This window comes from Talpa europaea (genome assembly GCF_964194135.1).
Source record: "Talpa europaea genome assembly, chromosome: X".
NCBI classification, from domain to species: Eukaryota; Metazoa; Chordata; class Mammalia; order Eulipotyphla; family Talpidae; genus Talpa; species Talpa europaea.
Window position 1 is genome coordinate 69946835 of NC_140081.1, and position 26063 is coordinate 69972897.

Sequence of the window (26063 nt, forward strand, 5' to 3'; positions counted from 1 at the left end):
AGTAAATCCTTTCTTTGCTTTCTTTCCTGCCTCACCTCCCAGTCTTGAACTTGTTAAATGTGATAGGCTTTATCTGAAGATGCCCATGTGTTATACTTTTCTGGCTACTACTCACTTTTAGCATTGCTATTCTAGTTCTGCTGGAATGTTGTTGCAAATTCTGGTGTCTAATTCTACCCTCTTCCAGTTTTGATTAGGTCATTATTATTCCATAGTCATTAGTTTCCACTATATATTGGAGGGAAAATTTATCAGAGTTTTGAGATAAGCAAGCTGAGCATGGGCCAAATTACTGGATGCTGAGGCTGAATATAGGCAGTGTGTTCCCAACTAATTTAGAATCATCTTTACACCTTTCTCCTCTCATTGGGTGGGGGTTGCATGGAATTCTGCCTGGTGACATAGCTGTTCTTTAGCCTTGGAATATGGACTACAGTAAAAGCTGTGGCTGTGGCTGAAGGCAGTGCTTCTCAGTCTTTGAAATGCATGTGAATGAGTTGGGGATCATGTTGAAATGCAGATTTTGATTCTATAGATCCAGGATGGGTCTTGAGATTCTGTAGGTCCAACAAGCTACCAGGGGATGCTGACATTGCTGGTTTGAGAAGCAATATTTGAGGAGCAAGAACTTGGAGGATAGCAATGCATGGGAATGTTCAATGCTATATAATTATGCCTAAAAACTACTGGTAAAACTGCTTTGACTGTGAGTTGTGTGAATCATATGCAAACAGGATGTGGACCCTGAATAGGCATTGGGATAATGTGGAGTAGCCACAAGAAAGCAGCAGGTTCAAGTAGTTCTGGAAAAAAGGGCATTAAATAGATTGATCAGTATGTACCGTGCCTATTTTACCTGGGTCCTGTCCTAACTGATATTTGACTTTTCTTCTAAATAAACTGACAGAGAACTTTCCTGTTCTTAAAGATGTTGGGTTGGCATGAGCAAACCTTGGGTACATTGCCAGTCTCACTGTGGACCAAGCAATACTCAATGACCAGGGAACAGGAGGAAGGAACCACATTTCTGAGACTCTCAGCAAAGGGCTAACCCATTGCACAGAGAGAAGGTGACCATATTTCGGCCCAGAATATGCCAACTGCCTATTTCAGTAATTTCTTTAGCTAGTCTGGCATAGCTCCTAGTTCCTTTGACTCACCGAGAACCCACGGCAATATCATCCATTCCACGACAGTTGGGGGAGGCCCCTGAACATGGAGGTCTGTCCTGACAATGTGCTGAGAAGCCAGGAGAAGCATGAAGAGGAAGGTCAGATATGAAGCTGTGTGACAGATGAACTTGATAAAGGGTTTCTTGATGAACAATCCAAGGTTGCTCCTGGGTGAGATCAGATATGCTATAGACAGCATAGGAAACAGGAACCCAATGGTCATGCAGGTCAGAAGCTTGACTACCCAGTGTTTCCGCCGCCATCCAGGGAAGCCGTCGTACCATAGAGTGGCAAGCAACTGTTGGCAATTGGGCTGAGCAACAAACTGGGAAAAGAAGAGAATCGGTTAGATATCTGGGGTGCCCAGGGGATGTCTACATTCCTAACACCTCGCCTAGTTTACCGCCAGCTACATGGCCCGTCTCCAGGAGAGGCCTGATTTCCAGGTTTCCATGAATGGGTCTAACTCCAGAGAGAGTTCTTCATGTTAAATTATGAGACCAGAACTTCCTCAGGGTTGATTATGTGTTTCATATATTAAGCAAAACCATTCTGTTCAGTTTGTTTTTGGCATGTCTCCTTACTTCTTCTCCCATCATGTTAGAGAAATGGCTCCTGAAACCTGACTCTACATGAGAATCATCCAGGGAAAGTTAAAAAATCCAGATTTCCAGGTCATTCCACAGACTGACTGAGCCTCTCTGGGGGGCGAGGGGGGAGGGGTGTGGAGCCTGGGCAGCTGTTTTACAAAAATTTTCTGGGACTTTACATGTCTCTTAGCAGAGAATTGTGGGCATATTTCATTTCAAATTGATTCACTTTTACTCATTTGCCTAGTCAGTGTGAGGTTATCAACAAATGCGTACTCTGTGTAAATGTAAACTAGCAGGGAATAAGCTCACGCCTGTGGCTGTTGTTTGGAATGGAAATGAGTTCCTTTTTTGATTTTTCCTTTTTCCCTCTTTGGTGTAGAGCACCTCTTGGCTGGCTAGCAATGAATTAGGTTGCTACTCTGCCATCTATTTATCACTCTCTCTAGTCTAGACATGTAAAGTAAGAAAAAAATATTTGGGGACCAATACTCCAACTTTGTATACAAACTCAGTTGGGATTTTTCTTAAAGGCAGTCTACAAAGTGTCATTGATTAATAGTTAAGGAATCATCAGCATTTCAAATCACCCTCCAGCTGCTACTTCCTGGTAAGCAATCCACTGGGGAGCTTAACTCTCAGCCATGATTTTAAATACTGCCTTTATTTGATTATTCAAGCTTCCCATGAGAAGGGGTAAATAGAACTACGTCATATAGCTTACCAGTATAAAAGAAATAAATGTCTTCCATCTTTTATTCAACACCCAAGGTAAACTAGGCCACTTTTGCTTGAGTACACAGCAGTACTACTACTAGTTTCCCTTGCAGTGAGATATGGCCACGTGGCTGAGTTCTCTGTAATGGAAAGTGAGTGCCCTTCTGGGTTTGCCTTTAGAGAGCTCCCATGTGTGCTCCTGCATATTCTTTCCTCCTCCTGGTTGACTGGGATGTGTTGACCCAGCATGAGCTAGGGTGTTCTGTCAGCCCACAGCCCTCAGTGATCATGTGGAATTGAACTATCCTGACCAAGAATACCTATCTTGGACTGTCATGTGATTGAGAAAATTTTATTATATCTGAACCATTACATATGCTGGGGTTTAGCCTACACTAAAGCAACTTGCTATTACAAAACTACTAAAAGTAAGCTCTTAAATCTTTTTATCATGTGATCTCATTTTCTCAAAGATGTTCTTGATCCCTATGATTTCCTCACATCTCCCTTTCATGCATTCACAGAAAACAGACAAAATCCTCTAGTCCCTTTCTACTCTTACTGGCATTATAGTTTATGACGAAGGCTGGGATTAAAGAGTTCTAGAAAAAAAGCACAGAAAAGTAGAAGGGCAAAGCAAGATTTTTGGATGCAAAGTACTGGAGAAAGCTTTGGGAGCTCACATATAGATAGCCGTAAAAGAGTGCAGTAAGGGTTCTCGAATGGATATGAACAAAGTAAATTGGGAACACAAAGGAGGCCAAGTGTGAACTCCCCAGCAAAGACTTCCTGGAGCAGGTGATACTGAATGGAGCCTGAAAGGATGTGTAGAGATTGACTAGGTGTGGGCTAGGAGCAGGAAAGTCAGTAAACAGCCAAAGCAAAGGGGATAATATGACTAAAGGCACAGACATGAAAACAGCCTCACTTGTATGGAAAACTAGCCTAGTGTGAGAGGGAGGCCATTTGAGTTAAAAGACTGCTAATAGCAAGAGATGAGGCTAAAGAGGTATCAGGGGCTACAGAAGATCAAAATGATAGTCTTTGGCCATTATAAATAGTGTGATTCATTTTAAGAGCAATGGGGATCCATAAGCATGTGTGTGTGTAGAGTAGTACAGCTATGCACAGTATAGTGTTGCTTCATATAATATATATATATATATATATATATATATATATATATATATATGAAGGTCCCAATAGGCTACACATGTAGCCTAGGCTCCACCATCTAGGTTTTGGTAGGTTTACTCTGTGATGCTCACACAGCATTGAAATTGGCATTTCTCAGAACGTATCCATGTCACTAGGTGATGCATGGTTGGCTGAAACTATAGATGCTGGAGCTAGATTGTATTGGTTCTCTCTGTTCTTCATTCACTGTCTTCATGTAAAGAATGGAGATAATAACAGTATCTATTACATAGGGTTGGAGTGATATTAAGATCAGTTACTATATATAAAGTACTTATAACTATGCCTAATATGTCGTAAGGGCTCATTAAATCTTACTTGCATATATCACTATGTATGTGACCAGATCAGATTTAGATATTAGGAAGATCCTTCTGATTTTGAAATGCGAGATGGATTGGGGGCAAAACGGGGGTGAAATTAGAGACAGGAAGACCAGTTAGAAAGTTGTTGTCAAAATGATCGGGCTTGGGCTAAGGTAATAGCAGTGGAAATGGAGACATGTGCTCAGACGGCAAATACAGCGAGGAGGTGAAATTGGCAGGCTGTGGTGATGGATGGGTATTGAAGTAATAAATGGTTTATGAGGGTAAAGGGGAGGCGGCTCATCTTTTGATGAGCAGTGCCATTTTGGTGAATAGCAGTGCCATTAACTGAGAGTGGAAACACTAAATCTGGACAGGTTTGTGGAGATGCATGCATTTTTACACATGCTGAATTAGATTTGACTGAGATATTTAAATGGAGATATCTGGACGGATGGACGAATGGAGGTCTGCGGACGAGTTCTGTAGAGGGCCATATAGTAAATATTTGGTCTTAGCAGGCCATGTTCACCAAAATTGCTCAACTCAGCTGTTTTGCACAAACTCAGCCGTAAGCATTATGTAGATATGTAAGTGAATGGGTGTGGCTGTGGGTCAATAAAATTTCATTCAAAAAACAGGCAGCTAGTTATTTGCGCAGCTTTGTTCTACAATATTGCTCCCTGCTACTGCCAGAAGCAAATATTTGGACCACTTCAGCAATGGTCTTTATGACCTCTTGGGATTTCCTCTCATGTGTATTCCCAAGAACTCTGACCCCAGAAATCACTTTTCTCTAAAGCAGAAATGCAGAGGTGAAGCTTCTTTTAATAGTGAATATTAATATCCCACTTTTATCTTCAGTGCTTCTCCTTTTCAATTTGGCTAAAGACGATCATTTTAAAGTTAAACAGGTTTTTATTTTCTATTTTTATATCTGTCAAGAGTATTGTAGGGTGGTTTGGATTCTGGCAGAACAAACTGCAATTAGAATATTATAAAGGATATTTTTATTAAGCCACCATGTAATATCTATTCCAAAACATCTGTGAGCTTTGGAAAGGCAATCCTGATTACTGCTTGCACATTGAATTTCATATTTGCAGGTTATTTAATCCATCTTTAATTAATTTCAAAAATACCATCTTTCATTGATTTCAAAAATACCTGAGAGTCAAGGCAGGAAAAACAGGAGTGTGTGCATGTACTCTATGCCTGATTGCGCTGAAAACCAAACTGTACAAAGCCTAGAGCAGTTTTTAAAATTCTGATGAAATTTGATGAAATTTGATTTATGTTCTTTTGTTGCTTGTGCCATTGCTACATATTTAAGAGACCATCACCTGATTCAAGATCACAAAGATTCATGCCTGCGTTTTCTTATCTGAGTTTGATAGATTTAGCCCTCATGTTGACGTCTTTGATCCATTTTGAATTCATTTTTTGCATGTGATGTGAGAATGATGTTAAAAATCATTCCTTTGCATGTGGATATTTACTTGTCCCAGAATCATTAAAAAAAAAAATTAGTATTTTCCCACTAAAGTGTTTTGGCACCCTGGTTGGAAATCAACTAGCCATAAATGTAAGGGTTTATTTTTTGTACTCTGAGTTCTGTTCTGTTATCAGTATGTACATCTTTATGCCAACACTACACTATCTTGATTGTAGTGGTTTTGTATTAAGTTTTGAAATCGGGAACCATGAATTCCAAATCTGTTCTTCTTTTTTTTTTAAAGATTTATTTTTTATTTATTTATACAAGCGGTGGGTATAGTCAGAAGCGCGGGAGGGTGAGAGAATTCGCCAGAGCCAGAGCCGGGAGCAGAACAGGCAGAAGGACCGAAGTACACTGCTGAGGGGAGCAGCGGGCGGCAGGAGGGGTCTGCGCGCCATGTGGGACCCTCCTCCGGTGGCCAGGGAGCAGCCGGGGATCGAACCGGCGCTGCAGAGGCTGCGGGCAGCTTTGCAACCCAGCGCTCAGCCGCTGCGCCACCGGGGAGGCCCTGTTCTTCTTTTCAAAAGTGTTTTGGCTATTCTTTCTTCATTATGTTTCCATATGAATTTTGCAATTATCATGCCAGTTTATGTTTAAAAAAAAAAAAGAAACCTAAGGTTTTGATAGGGATTGTGTTGAATCTTAGAACAATTTATGGGAGTATTGCCATCTTAACAAAATTAAGTTTTCTAGTACATGAGCATGGAACATGTTTCCGTTTGTTTAGGTGGACTTCCATTTTTTCCAACAATATTTTGTTGTTTTAAGTTTACAAGTCTTATATTTCTTTTGCTAGATTCATTCCTTAGTATTTTTTGCTTATTGCTAGTGTATAGCAACAATTGATTTTTTATATTGATCTTGTAACCTGCAATCTTGCTGAATTCATTTATCACTAGTTTTCTTTTGATTCCTTAGGATTTTCTGTAAACAAGGTGACATCGTCAGTGAGTAAAGATAGATTTACTGGTTTCTTTGGAATGTGAAAACTTTTTATTTCTTTTTCTTACCTAATGGACCTGGCAAGAATCTCTATTACAGTGATGAAAAGATGTGGTTAAACAGACATCCTTGTCTGTTCCTGATTGTAGGACAAAAGCTTTGATTGCTCTTCATTAGGTATCATATTAGCTACGTGTTTTTCATAGATGCCCTTTGTGAGTTTGAGGAATTTTTATTACCAGTTTTCTGAGTACGTGTTTTTCTTAACTGGCAGTCAAATCTCTTCATTTCCATCTGTTCAAATTCAAAGTGAGTGATAAAAATTAGATGTAAAATACCGCTATTTGTACATTTTTAAGGCCATCATTGGACATTTCAGAGAATTCACCAATAGAATATATGCCTTTGCCTAGTGTTTTGTCTGTAGCTTAAATCAAATTAAATATGGAAGGTAATTTTTTTATTGAGGTAACATTGGTTTGCAACTCTGTGATTCAGAACTATAGGATCACACCTCTTAAGATGTATGTTACCACATCACACACACCATCAAGGAACCCACAGTCCTATCATGAAAGGGAATTAGATTTTGTCAAGTACTTTCTTCTGTGTGATGTGTGGTGATCATGTATTTTTTTCTTTCTTCCTACTAATGTAATATACTACATTAATTTTGCTATGTTGGACCACTTTTATATTTCTGGGATAAATTTCATTTGATCATGGTATATAATTCTTTTTATATATTGCTGGATTCAGGCTCTTTGTTAAGCCTATTCCTTGCCTCAACTGCTCTCCACTGCCTAGGCAGCCTTGATGTTAAAAAATTGCTGCTGATTTTTGCCAACAAATGCTACTAGGGAAAGGGCTCTTGATTTTTAGTCAGATGACATAAAGATAAGCCCTGTGGTACCTAAAACAAATCTCTTGGGAGATGCAACTAGAAACTATTCTTAATATAGTCAGATTCACCACCATTTATTGAGCTCTTATAGTGTGTCAGATGCTGTTCCAGATTTCACAACAAACACAAAGACAGATATTATACCCATTTTACAGATGATAGGACTGAGGCCAAGCTCACATTCTTTGCAAGTGGTAGAACTAAGACTGAAACCCTAACTTGGCTGTCTGCAGACCAAGCTCTTACACACTAGATTCTGGCAACCAATGAATGGCATGGTCTCAGGCATGCAGAAAGCTCAGTTTCCCACTACCTCCCCAATTGGCCTTGCCAAAGTGGTTGAAATGCCCACATCATTTACTGCTTTGGCATAAGCCACTGAGGTTATATTCAGGCTTGTAGGAAGTGGTAATATATGAAACATTTGTCCTTAACAATTTAAAGTGTATATGTCACATTATCTCATTTTCTAGCTATAAAAGACCTGCCTGCTAGCAAAATCCAGAAGCAAAGGGGCCCTCCCCAAATCTGGATGCCTCAGTGGCAGTTAGGAAAAGCAGAGGAGCAATATACCATGAAGGACATCAGAGAGACACTGAAGAACTTAGTTTCCTGGTGTAGGCCTGGGTCAGATCTTTGTGGGACTCATTTTTCCAACCTGTCCACGTTTTCACATTTTTTGTTCACAAATCTATCAGAGCCCTAACTGCAGTTGCTGTTGTTATCCACTCCCCCCTTCTGCGATGCTTCATTTCTCCAGTGCTTCCAGGAAATGGTTGAACATTAATTTTTTTCCTTTCTGCAAAGAACTTTTAGAAAAAACCCTGGCTTTTCCCCTCTGACACAAAGATTCATATTAAATGGAGGGGCTCAATAGGTCTTTGCTCCTCCATGGACCAATTCTTGATAAGACTAATGTCAGGTTCTATGGGATAAGGGCCCATCACTCCCTCAAACAACTTGCAGAGTCACTGGGATTTCACCTCAGCAGAGCTCTAATTTCATTCATTCAGTGAGGAGGGTTATCTCAGCACCTCGCCAGTCTATTGTATGCCACTTCTGTTCCTACAGCTGTCTAAATAATCAGGCACATTTGCTGCACCCAAGGCAGAACAGAATTTTACTTGCTCATTGCCAAGAGAATGCCTGATCGACGTGATTCAATTTAGACTTTTCAGCAAGCATTTCTGTACACCTGCTCTGTGCCAGTCTTTGTGGTGGGGTACGAGGGTCACAGCAAGAGAGACTAACAGTGGTTCAGCAGGATCTCATTGAGAACCCAGCCAAAGTCACCTGAAACAAACAACAGGGTAATAATATTTGTGTTCAGATGCCCACATGAGCAGTACAGATGGTAAAAGTGTCAAGTTCCCAGATGGTTGGCTCTCACAGATGGGTGAGGGCTACTCCCCTTCTAAACCACAAGAATTTGCCAAGTAAGGGACACCTTAATTCAATCTCCTGTTACCACCATTTTATAAAAACACCAGTATAAGTCACAGTCATTCAAACTGGAAACATTTAGTGTTGGGAAAGGCTTGATATTTTGTTATGAGGCACCACCACTAAGGAAATTGGGGCATTCAAAGAATGGACAAATCAGCAGGCACTAGAATCCCAAGGAAAGGTTACAGAGAATCATCAAATCAGAGAACCTCACTTCTTTCTGGAAGCTCTCCCTGATTGCCTCCTCCTTGAGTCTAGACCACTTTGCTTCTTCCTTGTGGCTGCTCTTAGAGCCTGCCTCATGTTCCATTTACTTATATGTAGAACTTGGGACAGGCCTTCTTATTAGGTGGTTCGTTTCTGAAGGGAAGAAACAATTTTGCTCGTTGTATGATAGCTCATGCAGATATTTGTTAAAAATGTCCTTTGTGCCTCCCTGCTAAACTTCAGAACTCAATGTCTAGAGGGCATTTCAAACACAATGGAGTCTCTCCCAATGGAGTTCTCTCCCCCATCTAAGACCCCAATGAAACACACCTGCACACACGTTCCTCTTTTCACCCCTCATTCTGTGCACACTAAACGCGTCTTCGTTGTGGCAGGCAGAACAATCACAGATTCAATGTCCACAGAGCTAACAATAGCAACAAGGAACATTTGAGTGTCTACTGTGTGTCCAGTGCATCAAGCACTATCGTAAGTGCACATTTAAAAGCAGTGAGCCAGGGATAGACTAACCTGGCTATTGATTTAGTCCCCAGTCTCTGAGGAGGCAATGGGATAGGAGGGAATGTTCATTGTAAAAGCTGGGGGTCTGGGGTGGGTGGTGGGCCCTTAAGAAGTAAACCAGGCTGTGAGGCAGAGAAAAAAGTCAGTAGCAGTGAATTTCAGCAGCTCTATTAGGAGCAGGTGAGGGTCAGAGGGGGAAAATCTTTTTGAACTTCCACAATCCTCCCTGTTCCATGCCATGGAAGCTATTAGCAAGAACAAAAAATCCAAACAGGATAAAACAACTCAGCCCTACATTGAGTCACTTACGTGGTTAATTTCAGATCATTTGGAACTGTTAGATGGGTATGAGAAGTGCAATAGGTGAGACCACAAGATAGGTCGCCTTGACATGTTTAAAATGCAGGGGTTTGTACCAGCCTGTTCTCTGCAGTAATTGGCAATGAGTTATCTTTGTGTGTTTCCTAAAAGAGATCAGTTGACGTCAAGCTGGGGGACTTAAAGCTGTGTACTTCTTCCATTAGTTCTTTGGGAGGAAAAGAAAATCTGAAAGGTGAGAATGAGTCTCCCCCTCCCCCAGGGGAGAAAGTGAGGTTGGGAAAGAAAAATTAAGTTTGGTGCTATGGCAGGATCTGAGATCAGGGCCTTGCTGGGTATTTTGAAAAAGCCTACTGATCTTTTAAGAACTCTCTCTGCTCCCTTGCTGAATGGCTGCACCTGAAAGCAGGCGCCACTTTCATTGCCTGAGATGTCAGTTCTTCAAAAGACAGTCCAGTTGGGTAGAAAGGGTATTTTAGAAGAGGGCCTGAAGGTATGATTGGAGATGGAATGAGTTTTATTGCTTTGTTTGGTAGTTGCCATTCAAGCTGGGCTCTGATGAGTCTGAAAATGGCTCAGGACAGGACTCAGTGGCCATGTAGTAGTTTCCTGAAGAGGGAGAAATGTTCAAAGGCCCCGCCACCCATCATACCAGGGAGCTTGCTGAGCTTTGCTTTCATGAAGCCAGTCAGGCCTCTACCACTGCAACAGAAATTTGAGATTAAAAAATCGACTTTGGGGGCCTCCCCTGGTGGCACAGGAGGTTGAGCGCAGTGCTGTGAAGCTGTCTGCAGCCTCTGCAGTGCCGGTTCAATCCCGGCCAGCCGGGAGGGTCCCACATGTCACGGCAGACCTCTCCTGTCGTGCCCGCTGTTCCCTGCAGCAGTGTATTTCGTCAGTCTGCCTGTTCTGTTCCCTGCTCTGTCTCTGGTGAATCCTCTCACCCTCCCGCACATCTGGCCTGTACCCCGGTTCTTGTATTAAAAAAAAAAAGACTTTGGCAAGTAATTTAGGCCCAGATGATGACTGGAGTAACCCTACATTTTCTAGGTAGTCTCTAACATGATTTGATATTTACCCACTCAGATCCCTAATCCATGGTGATTTTTTTTTTAAAGCAGATATGTGCTTACTCAGGGATTACTGAGACATTTTGTACTCAGCTCACTGTTCTAGCAATTAGCTAGCAGACTGGGTTCCTGAGCTGTGCTTCCAATACCACTGGCAACACAGGTGTAGGCTCACAAAATAAGTCAACCTGGCAGTCATACCTCTAATTTCTAACTAGAGCAAAGCCTAATTTAGGATGAGATGGAAGAAGGTGTGGCTACATACTGAAAATTCTGTTTTAGAATACATATTTAAAAAATATAATTTTCTATTTGCAAGTATACACAGCTGTGGGAATTAGCTAAGTGTGGTTTCCTGGTAGATGTTTTAATTCGCTGAAGTTGGAGGTGATGAACTGGGAAAGTAACCAATGCAGCTAAGTCCAATGCAATGGTTTATTCTGGCCATGAGATGGCAGCAGAAGGTGGTGGGCGCTCACTTCCTACACCGAAAAAAGGGGAATTCTAGGAGGAAAGGGCAACATGGATTGGAAAATTCAGCAGGCAGGGAGCAAGTGACCTAGCACGACAGGACAATTGAAGAAGGGAGTTTGCATTCTCACTAAAGCCAAAGTTGTCAGATGGGGTGTGACTAGAACAGGTGGGAGTTATAACTACTGTTTTAAATCAATAGGCTGGAAGAGGCAATACCTCAAGGCATTAAATTATCAAAGCAGAGAGTAATAAACCACTGATCAAGCTAATGACACATGGAATAGAACAAGGGGTGGGGAATATAATGAGGGCCAAAGAGGTCACTAATTACAGTGTCTTAAGGTGGCAAGAGCTGGGTATGATGATAGTGTCAAGTCCAGTGCTGGGGGGCTCCAGGCCCACAAATTCATAGTCTCTGTTCCAAAACCCTTGTGTTTTGGATCAGATGTGTTTTTGGAATTCTAAATGTGTCAGGTTTTAGAGCAGTAATATGCTGTCTGTGCCATATAGGAGGTAACACCCACAGTAGGATTTGAGGCAGCTCCCATTATTAGGGTTGCCAAATTTACTGAATAAAAATACAAGATTGTTCAGTTACATTTGAATTTAACATAAACCACAAATAATATTTTAGTATAAGTATGTTCCTTGCAATATTTGGGCAGACATACACTAAAACATTTTTTTATTGTTTATCTGAAATTTAAATGTAACTGGATACCCTGTATTTTACCTGGCAACCCTACTGTAATCAAACACATGAATGTCAGCAGTGAAACCTATGGCTGTTTAAACTCAGTGGGGTAAAGATCATAAATCACCTCACACCAGTTCATTTTGATTTTGCCACCATAGGAATTTTGAAATGAAATTTATGAAATAATTGTTTCCTTTGGATTTTTATAACTTGGTAGATTTTGAAATTGTGGACATGTCATTGTTCAATAAATAAGGCAATAAGGCAGTCTATGGTGGCTGTGTTCATGCCTTCAGTGTACCTAGTCTCAAGGGCTGGCAGAGGTCCCTCTTTTTTCGTTCAGATCACAAGACCTATTTCGGTATTACAGACCCTGAAGGATTAGGGTGAAGGGGGGACTAGTGACCTGCTGTATGCTACTTACAAGTTCCTTTCAAATTTTCAGCATGAAATCAGAATAAAGGAGATTGAGTTAAGTTAACCTCTTACTATAATAAAGAAAACATTTTGAAAATGTGAATATTGAACCCTGACTGGTTTGGCCTCTGACTTTTGGTGGGATGTGGGGCAAATCTTTCAGTGCAATGCAGAGTCCACCATCCACTCTCCTTCTGTATAGGGTCGCCATAATGATCAAATGGGTGATGGGTGGGTAAGTGCTTTGAAACATTCTCAACACCAAATCAATGGAAGATGGCATTCCTCATATGCCTTTGTTAGCTTTACAATGCAGTATAGGCTATATAAGCAAAGATATTTCTAATTAGTACAGTAGTACCATGGTCTTTGCGGTCAGATAGTCCTGGGATTCAAATTCCAGCTCCACCACTCCTGCCTGGGCGACCTTGAGCAAGTTAGTTTATCTTTTCGGTTCTCAGTTTCCTCATCTGAAAAATGAGGATTATAATAATCACCCATATCAAGGGGTCATTATGAAGATTAAGAGATTTAATGTAGTATTTGGCAACAGTGAAACAAATGTTAATCATTTTTCATCATGAATTGTGAGAATTAGAAGAGGAAGCATTCAATTGATGTTAGTTATTTTCAACAATATGGCAATTATTATTATGGGATGGAGAATCATTGTTTCATGGTGAGATAGTCTTGAAACGACTGTGAATGTGACTTGGTACAGTCTTCCCTTTGACGGTTTGCATACATCAGCACTGCTTCCATTGTCATTTCCATTGTCATTTCCTGTGAATGTTCTGATAGCGGGTCCTGTCATGCCAATTACTGGCTTGGAATTTTGAAAAGGAGACCGATAGAGGTGATGGTGGATAGGGCTGGTGAGGCACGAGTAATACTGCGTTGGAGAATTACATCCAGTTGGAGTCAATATGGTCCTCATTGTATAGTCAGATCCTATAAATAACGCTAACAAATTCCAGAATGAAAAACTGGATTATTATGCAAGGCACATTTTAGAGGAAGGGAGACAACTTGATAGATAAAGGAGAGAACTTTTCATTGAGAACGACTGGCAAGTCAGGAGTGTAGGAAGTATGGATTTTTCAGAGCTGCCTGATAAGCTGAGGTATGGCAGGTGGTTCTTTAAAGCCCAAATGGAAGATTTCATTGATATGGTTTGGGCTCAAAACAAAACTTGCTCAGGGTGATTTTTCACTTGGTGATTATTCAGCCAGAGAAGAGGCCAGTGCAGCTTGGCTTGTGTGCACTAAAATAGGATGTTCTGTACTTTTCTGCCCTCCCATCCGTCCCACACACCCCCACCCCTCCTATTCTCTCTCTTTTTCTCTCCCTGAGAAAACAGAGCTCTTCAGTGCTTGGAGACCTTTTAAGAAGTCACTTTTCCTTATTCTTCCAGGCAGGACCTCTTCAAAGCCAGTTCATTTAAGCCAGCAACACTTACTGAGCGCCTACTCTGTGCCAGGTCTTGGGGATACAGGTACGACTCCAGTTGCCAGAATCTCATTCCTGAAAGAAACACCTAACAAATAACAACAAACCCAGAACCCTGCCCCCTTACGGAGGGTTCCAGGGACTGACAAGAGATTCAATGAAACCAGAGCGAGGTCTTTCTCACTAGTAACCAAAACAGGAAGGCAAACTTACAAAAGAACAAGGTTTGGGTAGCTGAAGGAAGAATACACTTAGCTGGAGTTCTGGAGTGGTAATCGTGGGTGACTGGGGGCCTGGCGGTTTGGTTTTAAAGAGATTGGTATCTATTCTAACCTCTAGGGAGCAGCCTTTCAGTAGGGTTTTAATGATGACTTGTTGAGTTCTTTACTATGTGTTGGGCATTTTGTACTTAATCATTTCTTTAAGCCTTAATCCTCGCCATGATTCTTCGATGGAGATGATATTGCTACGCTACAAAAGGAGGAACTGATACACAGAGAAATCATGGAACTTGTCTAGTAAGTGGGGAAAGCCAGGTCTTGAGCCCACTTCTAGCTGAGTAGACCATGGATGTTCTGACCCAGGGGTCATCAAAATCAGCTGGGGGGTCAAATCCAACCTGTGGTTGTGGGAACAGTTTTATTGGAACTTGGTCATGCTCATTTGTTTTCATATTATCAATGATTGCTTTGACACTATAGTGGCACAGCTCAGTCATTACAACAGAGACATGATGGCATACAGTGTCCTAAGAATTTGCTATCTTGCCCTTTGTAGAAGTTTGTTGTCTCCATGATTCTAAACACCGTACTACACAGTCTAGACTTTGGAGTTAGAGCTGACGTTACACTCCGAGTGTGTCATTTATTAACTGTCTCCCAAACAAGTCTTTTTACATCTCTTTGCCTCATTTTCCTCATCTGTAAAATGGGAATAATAATATTGCTTATGTTCTAGATAGTTGTGAGGATTAAGTGAGAAACTGCATGAAAAGTTCTTAGCACAATGCCTGAACACCTGGCACACAGTAGACTCTTAAAAATCGGTAGCTAAATTACTTGTAATAGTAATGACAACAGATAAAATATAGCTCCATACTTGCACATGTGTATGTTCACTTAAATACCAAATCATTGCATTTGTCTTCTTTTTAATCTGTTCGACCTTTCTAGAGCCTTGGGTTGCTAAAGGAAAGACTGACATTTAGGGCTGAAGGGAGAGGTGTGGGGTCAGTAGGATGGAATAATGAACACAGTGGTTTTGGCCTAGAAGTGGGGGTGACAGCAGATTTCTCCTGCAACAAACTGCTTAATGCTTTAAGCTTGAATAAACCTAAAGCATATTATTTGACCAAACTGAAGTGTGTGTGTGTGTGTGTGTGTGTGTGTATGTGTATGGGAGCGAGAAAGAGAGAGCACACAAGAGCCCTATTCTTTGAGGTTTTTTTTTTTTTTTTTTGTATCTTCAAAATCCCTCTCCCTATTTAGCACTTAAATGGACTCTGAGGCCATTCTTTGAAAATTTGAAGTTCTCTTAAAGATTCCAGTGTGTTCTGACCTCCCTGTTCTCCAAGTGCCTGTAGCAACTATAGAAAAAAAATGATTATGTTATATACTTCTTTGTTCTTCGTTGTGCTTGACTGGTCTCCCTGATTAGACTTTAAAGTCCTGTTGGGCAGAGACCATGGTTTATATCTCCCAGTTTGAGAGAGAAGGAGAGTGTTGATGTTACTAATCAATGAAGGTATGTGGATTTGTTTGTGGTGTGATGTGATGTGATATGATGTGTGTGTGTGCGTGTGTGTGTATGTTCCTGATTGGGGAGGTCTCTGATAGAGACAGAAGAATGAATTTCAGAAACAAGGCATTTGAGGGATAAATGAAATGTTTTGATTTTTTATTAATATAACAGATTTATGTATTTTTTTAGATTTATTTATTTATTTGTTTGTTTATTTATTTATTTATACAAGCACTGGGTACAATCAGAAGCACAGGAGGGTGAGAGAATTCACCAGAGCCAGAGCGGGGAACAGAACAGGCAGACTGATGAAATACACTGCTGAGGGGAGCAGCGGGAGGCAGGAGATGTCTGCGTGCCATGTGGTACCCTCGCCAGTGGCCGGGTATTGAACCGGCGTTGCAGAGGCTGCGGCACCAGCACTCAACCGCTGCGCCACCAGGGGAGGCCCTCTTTCTTTTTTCTTTCTTTTTTTTTTTTTTTTTTAAGAAGTGGCGTCCAGCCCCTAGTCGAGGTGTATGTGAGAAGATTCACCAGAGAGAGCAGGGAGGAGAACAGGCAGATGTACCAAAATACACTGCTGAGGGGAGCAGTGGGTGAGACTGGAGAGGTCTGCTGCGCCATGTGGGTTGCTCCCCGGCCGGCTGGGGATCAAACTCGCGCTGCAAAGGGCACGGACAGCCTCACAGTGCTGCGCTCAACCCCCTGCACAACCAGGGAAGCCCTGCTTTATCTCAATGCCTCACTGAACCAAGAAAAAATAGATAAATGACATGGCAAAAAAAAAAAAAAAAAAAAGCAGGACCTTAGCTGGGGAAGCCATCTGCTGGGTGGTTATGCCTCTGAATTACCTAGATGGAAGAGGAAGTTACCTACATTGTGATAGAAATTCCTACCATTAGAGAGGTAGACCACTGGGATATTACACTGCTATTTCTGATAACCATGTTTTTCTAATGTGTGTGAAGGTCAGCCCTTCACTCCCAAGGTGAGTTTCTTCATAAACAATTTACCACTTGCAAGTGTCTGAGAGGAGACAAAAGCTAGATATGTCTTGCTTAAGGAGGAAGGGATGAGTTCTCTTTCCCCTCTGTGAAAGCACTTGCCTTTTTCTTTTGGCAGTTGTCACTTCTCATAATCTATATTTGGAGTGCCTCCTTCCTTATTCAAATGGGATACATATTTCTTGTCACTAACACAAACATCACTCAGACACATTCTCTTTTTTTCTTGCCAGTCTTGTATGGAAAACCTATAGCTCTTGCAGGGGGGATGAGTTGGGAACAGGGCCACAGACAAGTTCAGACCTAACAGCCTAAGGGAGCAAGTGGATTCTCTCTAACGCTACCCTGGTTGGTGCATAATGTTACTTCCAGTTCATTCTGTTTCAGGTGAATATCAAGGCGGTAACTGATCTATGCTACCTGGAGTTCCCTGGCAATATTTGCCATAACTGTGGTTGTCATATACTTCTCTGAAGAAATGAGAAGATACAAAACTATAACCTACTGACATAGAATTTTTGGTTTCTTAAGGGGATAGTGGTTATTTTTATTGTGTTGTGCTTTTCTCTTTCACTTATAGCTCATATTGTTTCTCGGTGCAATGTAGTCAGTCACTGCAATGTTTCTTAGGCATCATACTGTGTAGTCATCATAGTAGAATGCCCTGGAGACTTGGTTTAATACTGTTCTTAAGTTCAGTCTGCAAGACTTCCATATTGAGGAGATGACTACCTAGGCATGATCATATTTATGCTTTGCAATATTCAGCCTTGACTGTACGGAAGATGAATTGGCAAAGGGTAAGGGAGTGGGGTGATGGTACAAGTGGAGTTAGGGGAACTGATTAGGAGCCTGTGTCACTTTCCAGGTGAGTAGTGATACAGACCTGAATTACAGAAGTGCGAGTTCAAAGGAGGTGATGATAACCAGGGATATTGTGGAGACAGAATTGACATTATTTGGTAATCAATTGTACGAAGGGGTGGAAAGTAAAGAAGAGTTGAGGATATTTGTTATTAAATTATTTAATAACACAAATGGGGTTCCATTTGTGTTCATTTTAGGTCCGGTGACTAACTATCCTGTTCTGTCTGCTATTGAGGGAATTCTTAGTATATCGATCTTTCAAAGCTAAAACCGGGAATTTTAGGATGAGTTGGTTACCTCAAGTTTAGGATATGTTGGATTTAAGGCCTTTATGGACAGTGTCCATCAGGTGGTTAGGATGTAGGAGTAGTGTGCAGAAAGGATATCGGGATCAGAGGCATGATTTGGGGAGTTGCCTATAGAGAAAGGATGACTGAAACCATGGAGTGGGTTTGAAAATTAAGGGAGCATCATAAATTGAGATTATAACTACCTCAGATCCCTTATGGAATTATAAGTCCTTGTGTATATAAATAAATGAATACAAAGATTAGGAAAAAAAGGTGAGTGAGAAAAAGGCAGCCCAGAGTTTGAAAAAGGCAGTATAGAGTTTGTACCCACCTGTAGATAGCTTGGATGTAGAAAGAAACCTGAGACTCTGCAACAAGAAGTCAAAACGTAATCAGAGTAGATGATGATGTCATAAGGGGATCAGAACAGATGATGATGTCATAAAAGTTAAAGAGCAATAGAATTTCAAAAAGGTGTGTGTGGAGGAAGATTAATTTTGAGTACAGATGATTGACTGGTGATGACTATGTCACTGGTCATCTACAAGACAACATTTTTGAGGAATCCTAGAGTCTGCAGCCCTGAAATCAGAATACAAGATGCTGGTCACAGATCGGGAAGAAAGGACGTATGGGCCGTGAGCATATATTCATCTTTCTTCCAACTTTGAGGGAACAGGAAAGAGGTTTTTTTTTTTTTCCTTCCAGTACCAGCTGAAGATTCCAACACTTCTGAAGTTTTCCTGAACAACTGCCATGCCTGCTGTTCTCCTCAAAGTTTCCAAAGCACCCATCAGCTATATCCCATTATGGGGAGGGATAAGTATGTGATATACTGTTTTTTGGGGGAAATAACAATCTGATATACATCTTTATTTTCTGTGCTGGTTGGTCTCTCTATTAGATTCTAAGTTTCCTTATGGGAGAGAAAGATATTTAAAGAATATTTGATTGCTGTTAGGCTGGGAAGGATGGAGAGATTCTCTTGGTCAGATTTTTTTCAATCTCAACACTATTGCCATTTGGGGCTGGATAAGTCTTGGTCTGGGAGAAGATCCTGTGCCTTGTAAGATGTCTTGTGGTATCCCTTGCCTCTATCTATCAATTGCCAGCAGCACTTCCTTACCCCGTTCCAGCATATGCCACAATCAAAAGTGTTTGCAGACATTGTCAAATGCCCCTCAGCCTGGGGGTGGGGGTCCACTCACTTGGAACCCACTGCTCTTGGTGAGTCTGGTCTGGCTTGTTTATTCCCTTCTTCCTTCAGCAGGGCAATTCAAAGGTATCCCTACTGAGAAGCATCTGTGTCCCATTCACAGCCACCATAAAGAGATGTAGAACCTGCCTTCCTTGCTTGCTTGCTTTCAGTTCTGAGACCCTTAACCTCATTCCTTTTTCTATCTCTTCCTGGAGTGAGTAAATGACTCAGTACTTGGGAAGTAATGAAATGATGTCATTGTTTCCCTTATGAACCTGAATATCAAAGAAAAGCCAGAGATCTTACTTATAGCAGTGGTTGGCAATGTTTCCACAACTGTAAGGGAAATACTATTAATTTGTTTGCAAAGTGCAGCTAGTAGTTAATAATACTTTTCATTTTCAAAGTATCATTCAAATATTACAATATTGGTAGCCTCCTAAGAGATTGACCAGAGGTTGGCGAAATCACAGAGGGAATGTAAAAAATAAAGGTACACAAGACTTTGGTGCCCAAGCCAAACAGAGAACCTAGAAGTCATTGGCTCTCATTCTAATTATGTTAAACCTAAGGTGTCTCCCTGACACATTTATGTATCACAATGGGGTCTGTGGTCTCAGGAAGACATCCCTTTATTATGGCCACAAGGCATGAATAGATGCATGTTACACTGGACTGAGGATAAAGATAAGGAAAAACTCTGATATCTTTCTCTGTTCTCTCACCATTTTACAGACTTATAAGTTTCTTTGCTATTTCCCTGTGACTCTTACTACTGCTCTATGGGAAAATCCAACAAACTAGTGAGTACAATTTTAGTGAGTACCTGATAAAGACCCTTAAGACAAAATAAGTGATGTGAACAAAATAAGTGAGGTCGCTCAAAGCATAGCTCACTCTTCTTGGTTCTTAATGGAGCATTTTAACGTATTGACCTAAGGATTTTCCATGTATTCTTGGATTTCAGCCCCACCACAGCCCATGAAATAGGTATGTTTAGTGTCCATTCTCTATTTTTGCAGGAACTCACATTTACATGAGTGTACGTGAGGTTAAGCCATTTATGCCAAGGGCCTAAAGGTGACAGAGCTGTGATTCAAGCTTCAATCTGTACAACTCCAAAGCCCATGCTTTTATTCACTATGCTAATGCTATTTAATTATCTAGTCTAGTGCCTCTCCAGGATGATGAGGTGGTGGTGGTGGTGATGGTAGAGGTAGGAGCAGAAGGGAGAAGCTAGAAAACCTATTTTCTTCCTCATACAGTGAGATTTCTTTTAATTACCATATTCTTTCTAGTTCAGAAGGTAAATAACATTCTGGAAAATAATTAAAGAACTATTAGAATAGACAGTCTGACATTAATTGTGTGAAATTGAATTTCTGAATTCTGTGGCATTGACAAATCAAACGATGAAGCCATTTTCCATCTCTGTGGATATTGGAGGTCATTAGCTATACTTAGCTTGCCAGCAGGCTTTGAGTGAAGGGTATAATTCGTCTCTGCAGGATCTTACGGAAGGATAGAAGACACCAAAGATTATACTACACCTACCTAGAGAGTCTAGGTATCACAGAAGAGTCGTTCCCTATAGTATTATTAATTGCTTCTATATCACCTTGAGGAGGGGATAAGAAGGAGGGAGGCAAACCAATTGGCATCTTCCTAGATTTAACTGAGTGATGGTTGGAAGCCCTGAACTATCTTGGGAATTCCTTGGCCTTGAAGCAGGTTTGTTTTCTGTTCTCACCTGGAATTCCCCTGACTGTCCCTGTTCGTTAACTCCCTCCTACCATTGGATCAGGGAGAATAAATCAGAGGGAGCCGCCTAGTGTTTTGCTTCCAAGAGACTAAATTTTATTTTTGCTTGCTATAGATAGCTCGTTTACATGAAAGAATTAGCTATTTTGTTGCCAGAAGGTGAACTATTTTCATTTATCTTTTGAAATTTATTTTTTTAATTTATATATTTTACATCATTGTGTAGTTCCTGTAAAACTCCCACCACCAGTTCACCTATGAACCATCACCATAGTCCCTTGTGCTCTTCTCCCCTTGTTTTGGTCCCTCCCTTGCAGAATGTCTCTGATTTATGGTTGCCTGCTAATTTTGTTTATTACTATTATTATTGTTGTTGTTGCTATTTTTTTCCCCCGATCCATTATTTGGTTCCCCTACATTCCTCCTATGAGTGAAACCATCCGATATTTTTCTTTTTCCCAGAAGGTGAACTATTAAGCATTATCATTCCTACTACCCCCAGGGATTACTATAAATAAATACTCACAGAAGTTTTGTTGCATTGGATAGTCATGAACATTTGGCTATTTTCACCCCTTCTCAATTATTTACTACAAAAGAGTCCCCATGAAGGGTCCATTTTTATTTTTCCCCATGAACATGGTCATAGTGCAGAGGTTTTATACAATTATTATTATTTCTTTCTTTTCAGCCCCCTGCTTATGCCACACTCTTGGAGGACTGTCACAGATTTTCATATCTCCCAATTAAGGCACAGTCAGAATCCAGTTAAGGCTTAGTCAGGGGCTACACCTAGTGAAGTTCTAATCAGTACCCAAGAGTCTAGTTAAAATATAAGAAATAGCTGAGACTAGTTAAGGGTCAGTTAGGACAATTAAGGCCTAGATAACTTATTTAAGGCCTATTCATGTCCAAAATCCAGTTAAGGTTTTATCAGGCTAGTTAAGACCTAGTCAGGCTTAGTTAAGATTTAGCTTGGGCTTAGTCAATGCTTACCCAGTTAAGGCCTTGTGAGAGTCTAAAATAGTTTAGACCTAGCTGGAACCCAGTTAAGCCCTAACCAGTGCCAAAGACTAGTGAAGATCTTGTCAGAGTCTAGTTTAGGTCCAGCAGTGCCCTAAAACCAAAGAAGGCATAGTCAGAGTCTGGTAAAAGGCTGGAAAGACCCTAAGCCTAGGTAAGGCCTGGTTAGTTCAGTTAAGGTCTAGCGTCAGGGGCTAATTCTATGTAAGGTCTATTTAGATCCCAGATAAGTTTTAGCCATGAACTAAGTATGTTTAAAAACTAATCAAATCATAGCTAAGGCTTATCTGGGGTCTAAGTCTAGAGAAGACTTAGTCAGTTAAGGCCTGGGCCTGGGCCTAGTTAAGGTCTAGTCAGGTCCTAATCTAGTGAAAGCTTGGTCAGACTCTAGTTAAGGCCTAGCCATGGTCTAAGACTAAGGCCTAATAATCCTTGTTTAGCCAGGTCTAAGTCTAATTCAATCCTTGTCAGAGCCCATTTAACTTACCCAGGGACTGATCTTGGCTAACATCTAGTAAGAGTATAACTAAGGCCCAGCCAAGACTAAGTCTGGAGAAGGCATACTCAGAGTCTCTTTTAAGGTGTAACCTTATTTAGGATCCAGTTAAGGCCTATCTAGCCCAGTTAAAGCTTAGAAGCGGTTAAACTTAGTTATGTCCTAGTCAGAGTGTAGTTAAGGTTTAGTCAGTGCCCATATCTAGTTAATGCTTCATCAAAGTGTAGTGAAGGTGAAGCCAGAGACTAAGTCTAGTTAAGGCCTAGTCATTCCAACTAAGACCTATTTAGGCCCTTGATTTTGTTTAGGGCTAGTCAAGACCACGGTCACCAACTAAGTGCAATTTGCCAAAGACTTTCTATATGGAGTCCTGAAAGTCCTAGAAAATCTTTTGGTCCCTGACAGAGCAGATTCTGGTCACTCCAGTCAAGGCCTTTTAAAGAAAACTTTTCTGTGCCTTGCAGTTTATGATTTACAAAACACATTTATTTTTTGTTCAGTAACATTTATTTTTATTAGGGCAACATTGGCTTATTGCACTATATGATTTAGGGGACTAGGTGCACACCTCTTCAGAGCTATTATGCCAATAACCAAAGCACCCACAATCCTCCACCACAGGCAATTGGGTCCCCTCATCCATTTATTTCCCCACTTCACCTTCCCTCCTTCAATTATGCAGTCATATTTCCAGACTTAATTTTGGTTTAGATTTGTTCCTCATTTTGTTTCTTTATAGTCCATATATGGGTAAAATGATCCTGTAAAGTCCTTCTGACTTATTTGACATAGTGTAAGCCCTCTAGTTCCATCCATGTTGTGGCAAATGACAAAATTTCATTTCTTTTTATAACTGGGTAGTATTGCATTGTGTGTATATACTACACCTTCTTTAAACACATTTTGAACATTATTTCATTTGATTATTATAGCATCCATTTGAGTAGGTGTCATCATTATCCTCAGTATACAGGTGAATAAACTCAGCCTTAGAGAGAATAAGAGCTTTCCTCAATGCTATACAGTTAGTGTCAGAGGTAGAATTTAAATGTATGTTTGAATTCAAAAGTCACACTCTTATTTTTCAACCCCCATAATTAACACTTGTCTACATCACAAAAGTAATGCTTGCTTAAAGTATTATCATTATCCTATTTTCAGATCAGGAAAACGAGTCATAGTGAGCTTAAGTGATCTGCTCAAGGTAAGAGAACATGTATTAGATTTGAACCTGGTTTTCTCTGGCTTCAAATCCACTATTTCCCTCCCTAAAAATATCTTTTCCCCACCCTCCCTACTTCCCCAGTGTCAAATACTACAGAACATGCCTGCATGGATAAGCTTATATGTGTCTTCTCGCTCAGTGATGTTTGTGTGCATCTATTATCTGAAGTCCATGAAGCATTTGGTATATTGTGCTTGTGTTGACACTTCTGTTTTCAGCCTGAGGTTCATTTATTGAAATGATGCTTGCTGTTTCATTTGGGGATGTTTGTTGAGCCTGACAGCAGAGCTGACTTGGTAGTAGAGTCAAACCTCAGACACTTGATTTATTATGATTAAAGGCTAAGGACACTCAAGACAAACTGGTCTATTTAGTTAATTCTTGGGAGTGTTACCAGGGACATTCTTGTGATAAAGACATTTTGGAGACCCAGAAAAGTGACCAAGACCTCCTCCATCTCTGATACTGACTGAGCTGCCAGAAGGAAGTGAAGACTTGGCAGGTCTTTTCCCAGCTATGCAATTTCTGTCACCTCCTGTGAGCTTACTAGGGGTGACAGGCATCTCTGTTAAAAAGCCTGTATGTAAATATAGTTGTATCTTCCACTATGTTATCCTGAGGACAAAACAATTGCCACCCTTACAGAATACATCAGCTTCTGGATTGGATGCCAATGAGAACAATATGTCAAATATGAAGTATTCTGCTTCCCCCTGCCAAGTAAACACCAGCTTCTTCTATGGTGGTAGATTTAAAGGGACAATCACCACTTTTCTTGTGTGGCAGTGGTAGTGGGGGTGAGCTTTTAACCTTGGCAGCTAGTGGCTTAAATGGTGGCATGGTGGAAGAGGCCACTAGGATGCACATTCAGTAGCAGATGTCTTCTTGGACTATAATTTCCCCCTCTGTACTGTTAAATTGTTTTGCATAACTGTTTGGTTTAATGTGCAGTGCAAGAGGAAGACTGAGCTGCTTATGAAGAAACAAATGATATATTCCATGGAGCAGCTGGTGTATTCAAATGTTGCTTTCTTGGAGAGAGTGCCATTTGGGAATGGCATCATTTTCTCTGACATTCACATGGCGATTCCCTATATAAATTCAGTCTTCAGATGACTTCATGTGTGTGTATTCCCGTGAGCTGGTGAGACACTGGCTTCGAGGCATTAGGCTAATGGCAGCAGCAGGGCATGTCTCTGTACTAATAGAGAATTTGGGAGGTCTTTCTTCCCTTGAGGGCATGGGGGCTTTGCAGAATAATGTTAGAAGGCAGGAGAAGAGAGTACATAACTAGATTCCTGGTTCATCCACATTCCAACCATGTGACTTTCAGTAGATTATTTTGCTTCTTTGAATGACTTATTCTCTCTAAATGACTCTATATTGTCCGACCCATATTATATGCTAATTATGATTATAATACAGTGAGATACTATGTGAAACCATGAGAAAAAGTAGAAAAGTAGAAAAATTATAAAGTGCTTTTAAAATGTAAGGAATTACTGGACCTATTATTCATTCAAGAAATACTTATTGAGTACCCACCATGTGCTAGACACAGTTCTATGCTTGAACAAAATAGAGATCACTGCCTTTACAGAGCTTACTTTAGAGAAGGGAGCCATCAAAAAAATAATAAATAAGTTAACTATATAATATATACAAAAAGCAGTAAGTACTAAAAAAGAAGAAACAAAAAAAAGTAGAGCAGAATAAGGAAGACTCAGGAGTGTAAGGTTGGGAGGAAGTGGATCATAAGCACAGCTTTCAGTGAGAAGGTGAGATGTAAGCAAAAGGGATGAGGAATTTAGCCATTCAGAATCAAAATAAAAAACATTCCAGGCAGAAGAAACAGCCACTGCAAAGCTCTTAGAGAGAAAATGTGCCTGGCAAGTTTGGGAGGCTGGTACAGAATGAGGGGAAGAGAAGTAGAAGACCAAGTTACAGATTATATCATGAAGGACCACATCAGCCATTATAAGGAACTGGGTTTTACACTGAAAGAAATGCAGAGCCTAAAGGAGGTGTGACACAACCTGACTTGCATTGTAAAGGGAATCACTGAGCTTTTGTTTGAGAAGAGACTGGAGTGAGGCAAAGGGAATCCTATTAGGAAGCCTTGAAATAATCAAGTTGAGAGGTGAATGATAGTGACGCACAATGACAAGTTATTTGATTTTGGATATTTCTTGAAGGCAAAGCTAACAGGATATATATTGGTTGTGGTTTATGGAAAAAGAAAAGGGTCAAAGATAAACTTGAGATGTATTTAGTGTGAGTAGTTAGAAAGCTAAAGTTGCCATCTACTGAGCTGGGGAAAGTATAGGGGTAGTAGGTTTTGACAGGAAGACCAAGGATCCAGCTTTGGATATGTTGGGTTTTAGAAATCAGAAATCAATGAGAAGGTAATGAGACATACAAGTATGAGATTTTGGACAAAGGCCTGAGCCAGCTAAATAAATTTGGGAGTCATCTCCTATAGGTGTTATTTGCAGCCTGTATGAGATCACCAAGGAAGTGACTATAGACGAAAA

At 40.7% G+C, this 26063-nt stretch overlaps 1 protein-coding gene across 1 annotated transcript in view; it reads right to left on the reverse strand.

The window, feature by feature from the left end:
* Positions 1–26063, reverse strand: part of TRPC5 (transient receptor potential cation channel subfamily C member 5) — a gene marked incomplete at its 3' end in the record, with an annotated part of 124951 nt that overhangs the window by 45695 nt on the left and 53193 nt on the right. Inside the window, exon 3 of the mRNA XM_084258322.1 lies at positions 1161–1497. Coding sequence (XP_084114448.1) covers positions 1161–1497 — 337 coding nt within the window. The remainder of the gene's footprint in view (positions 1–1160; positions 1498–26063) is intronic.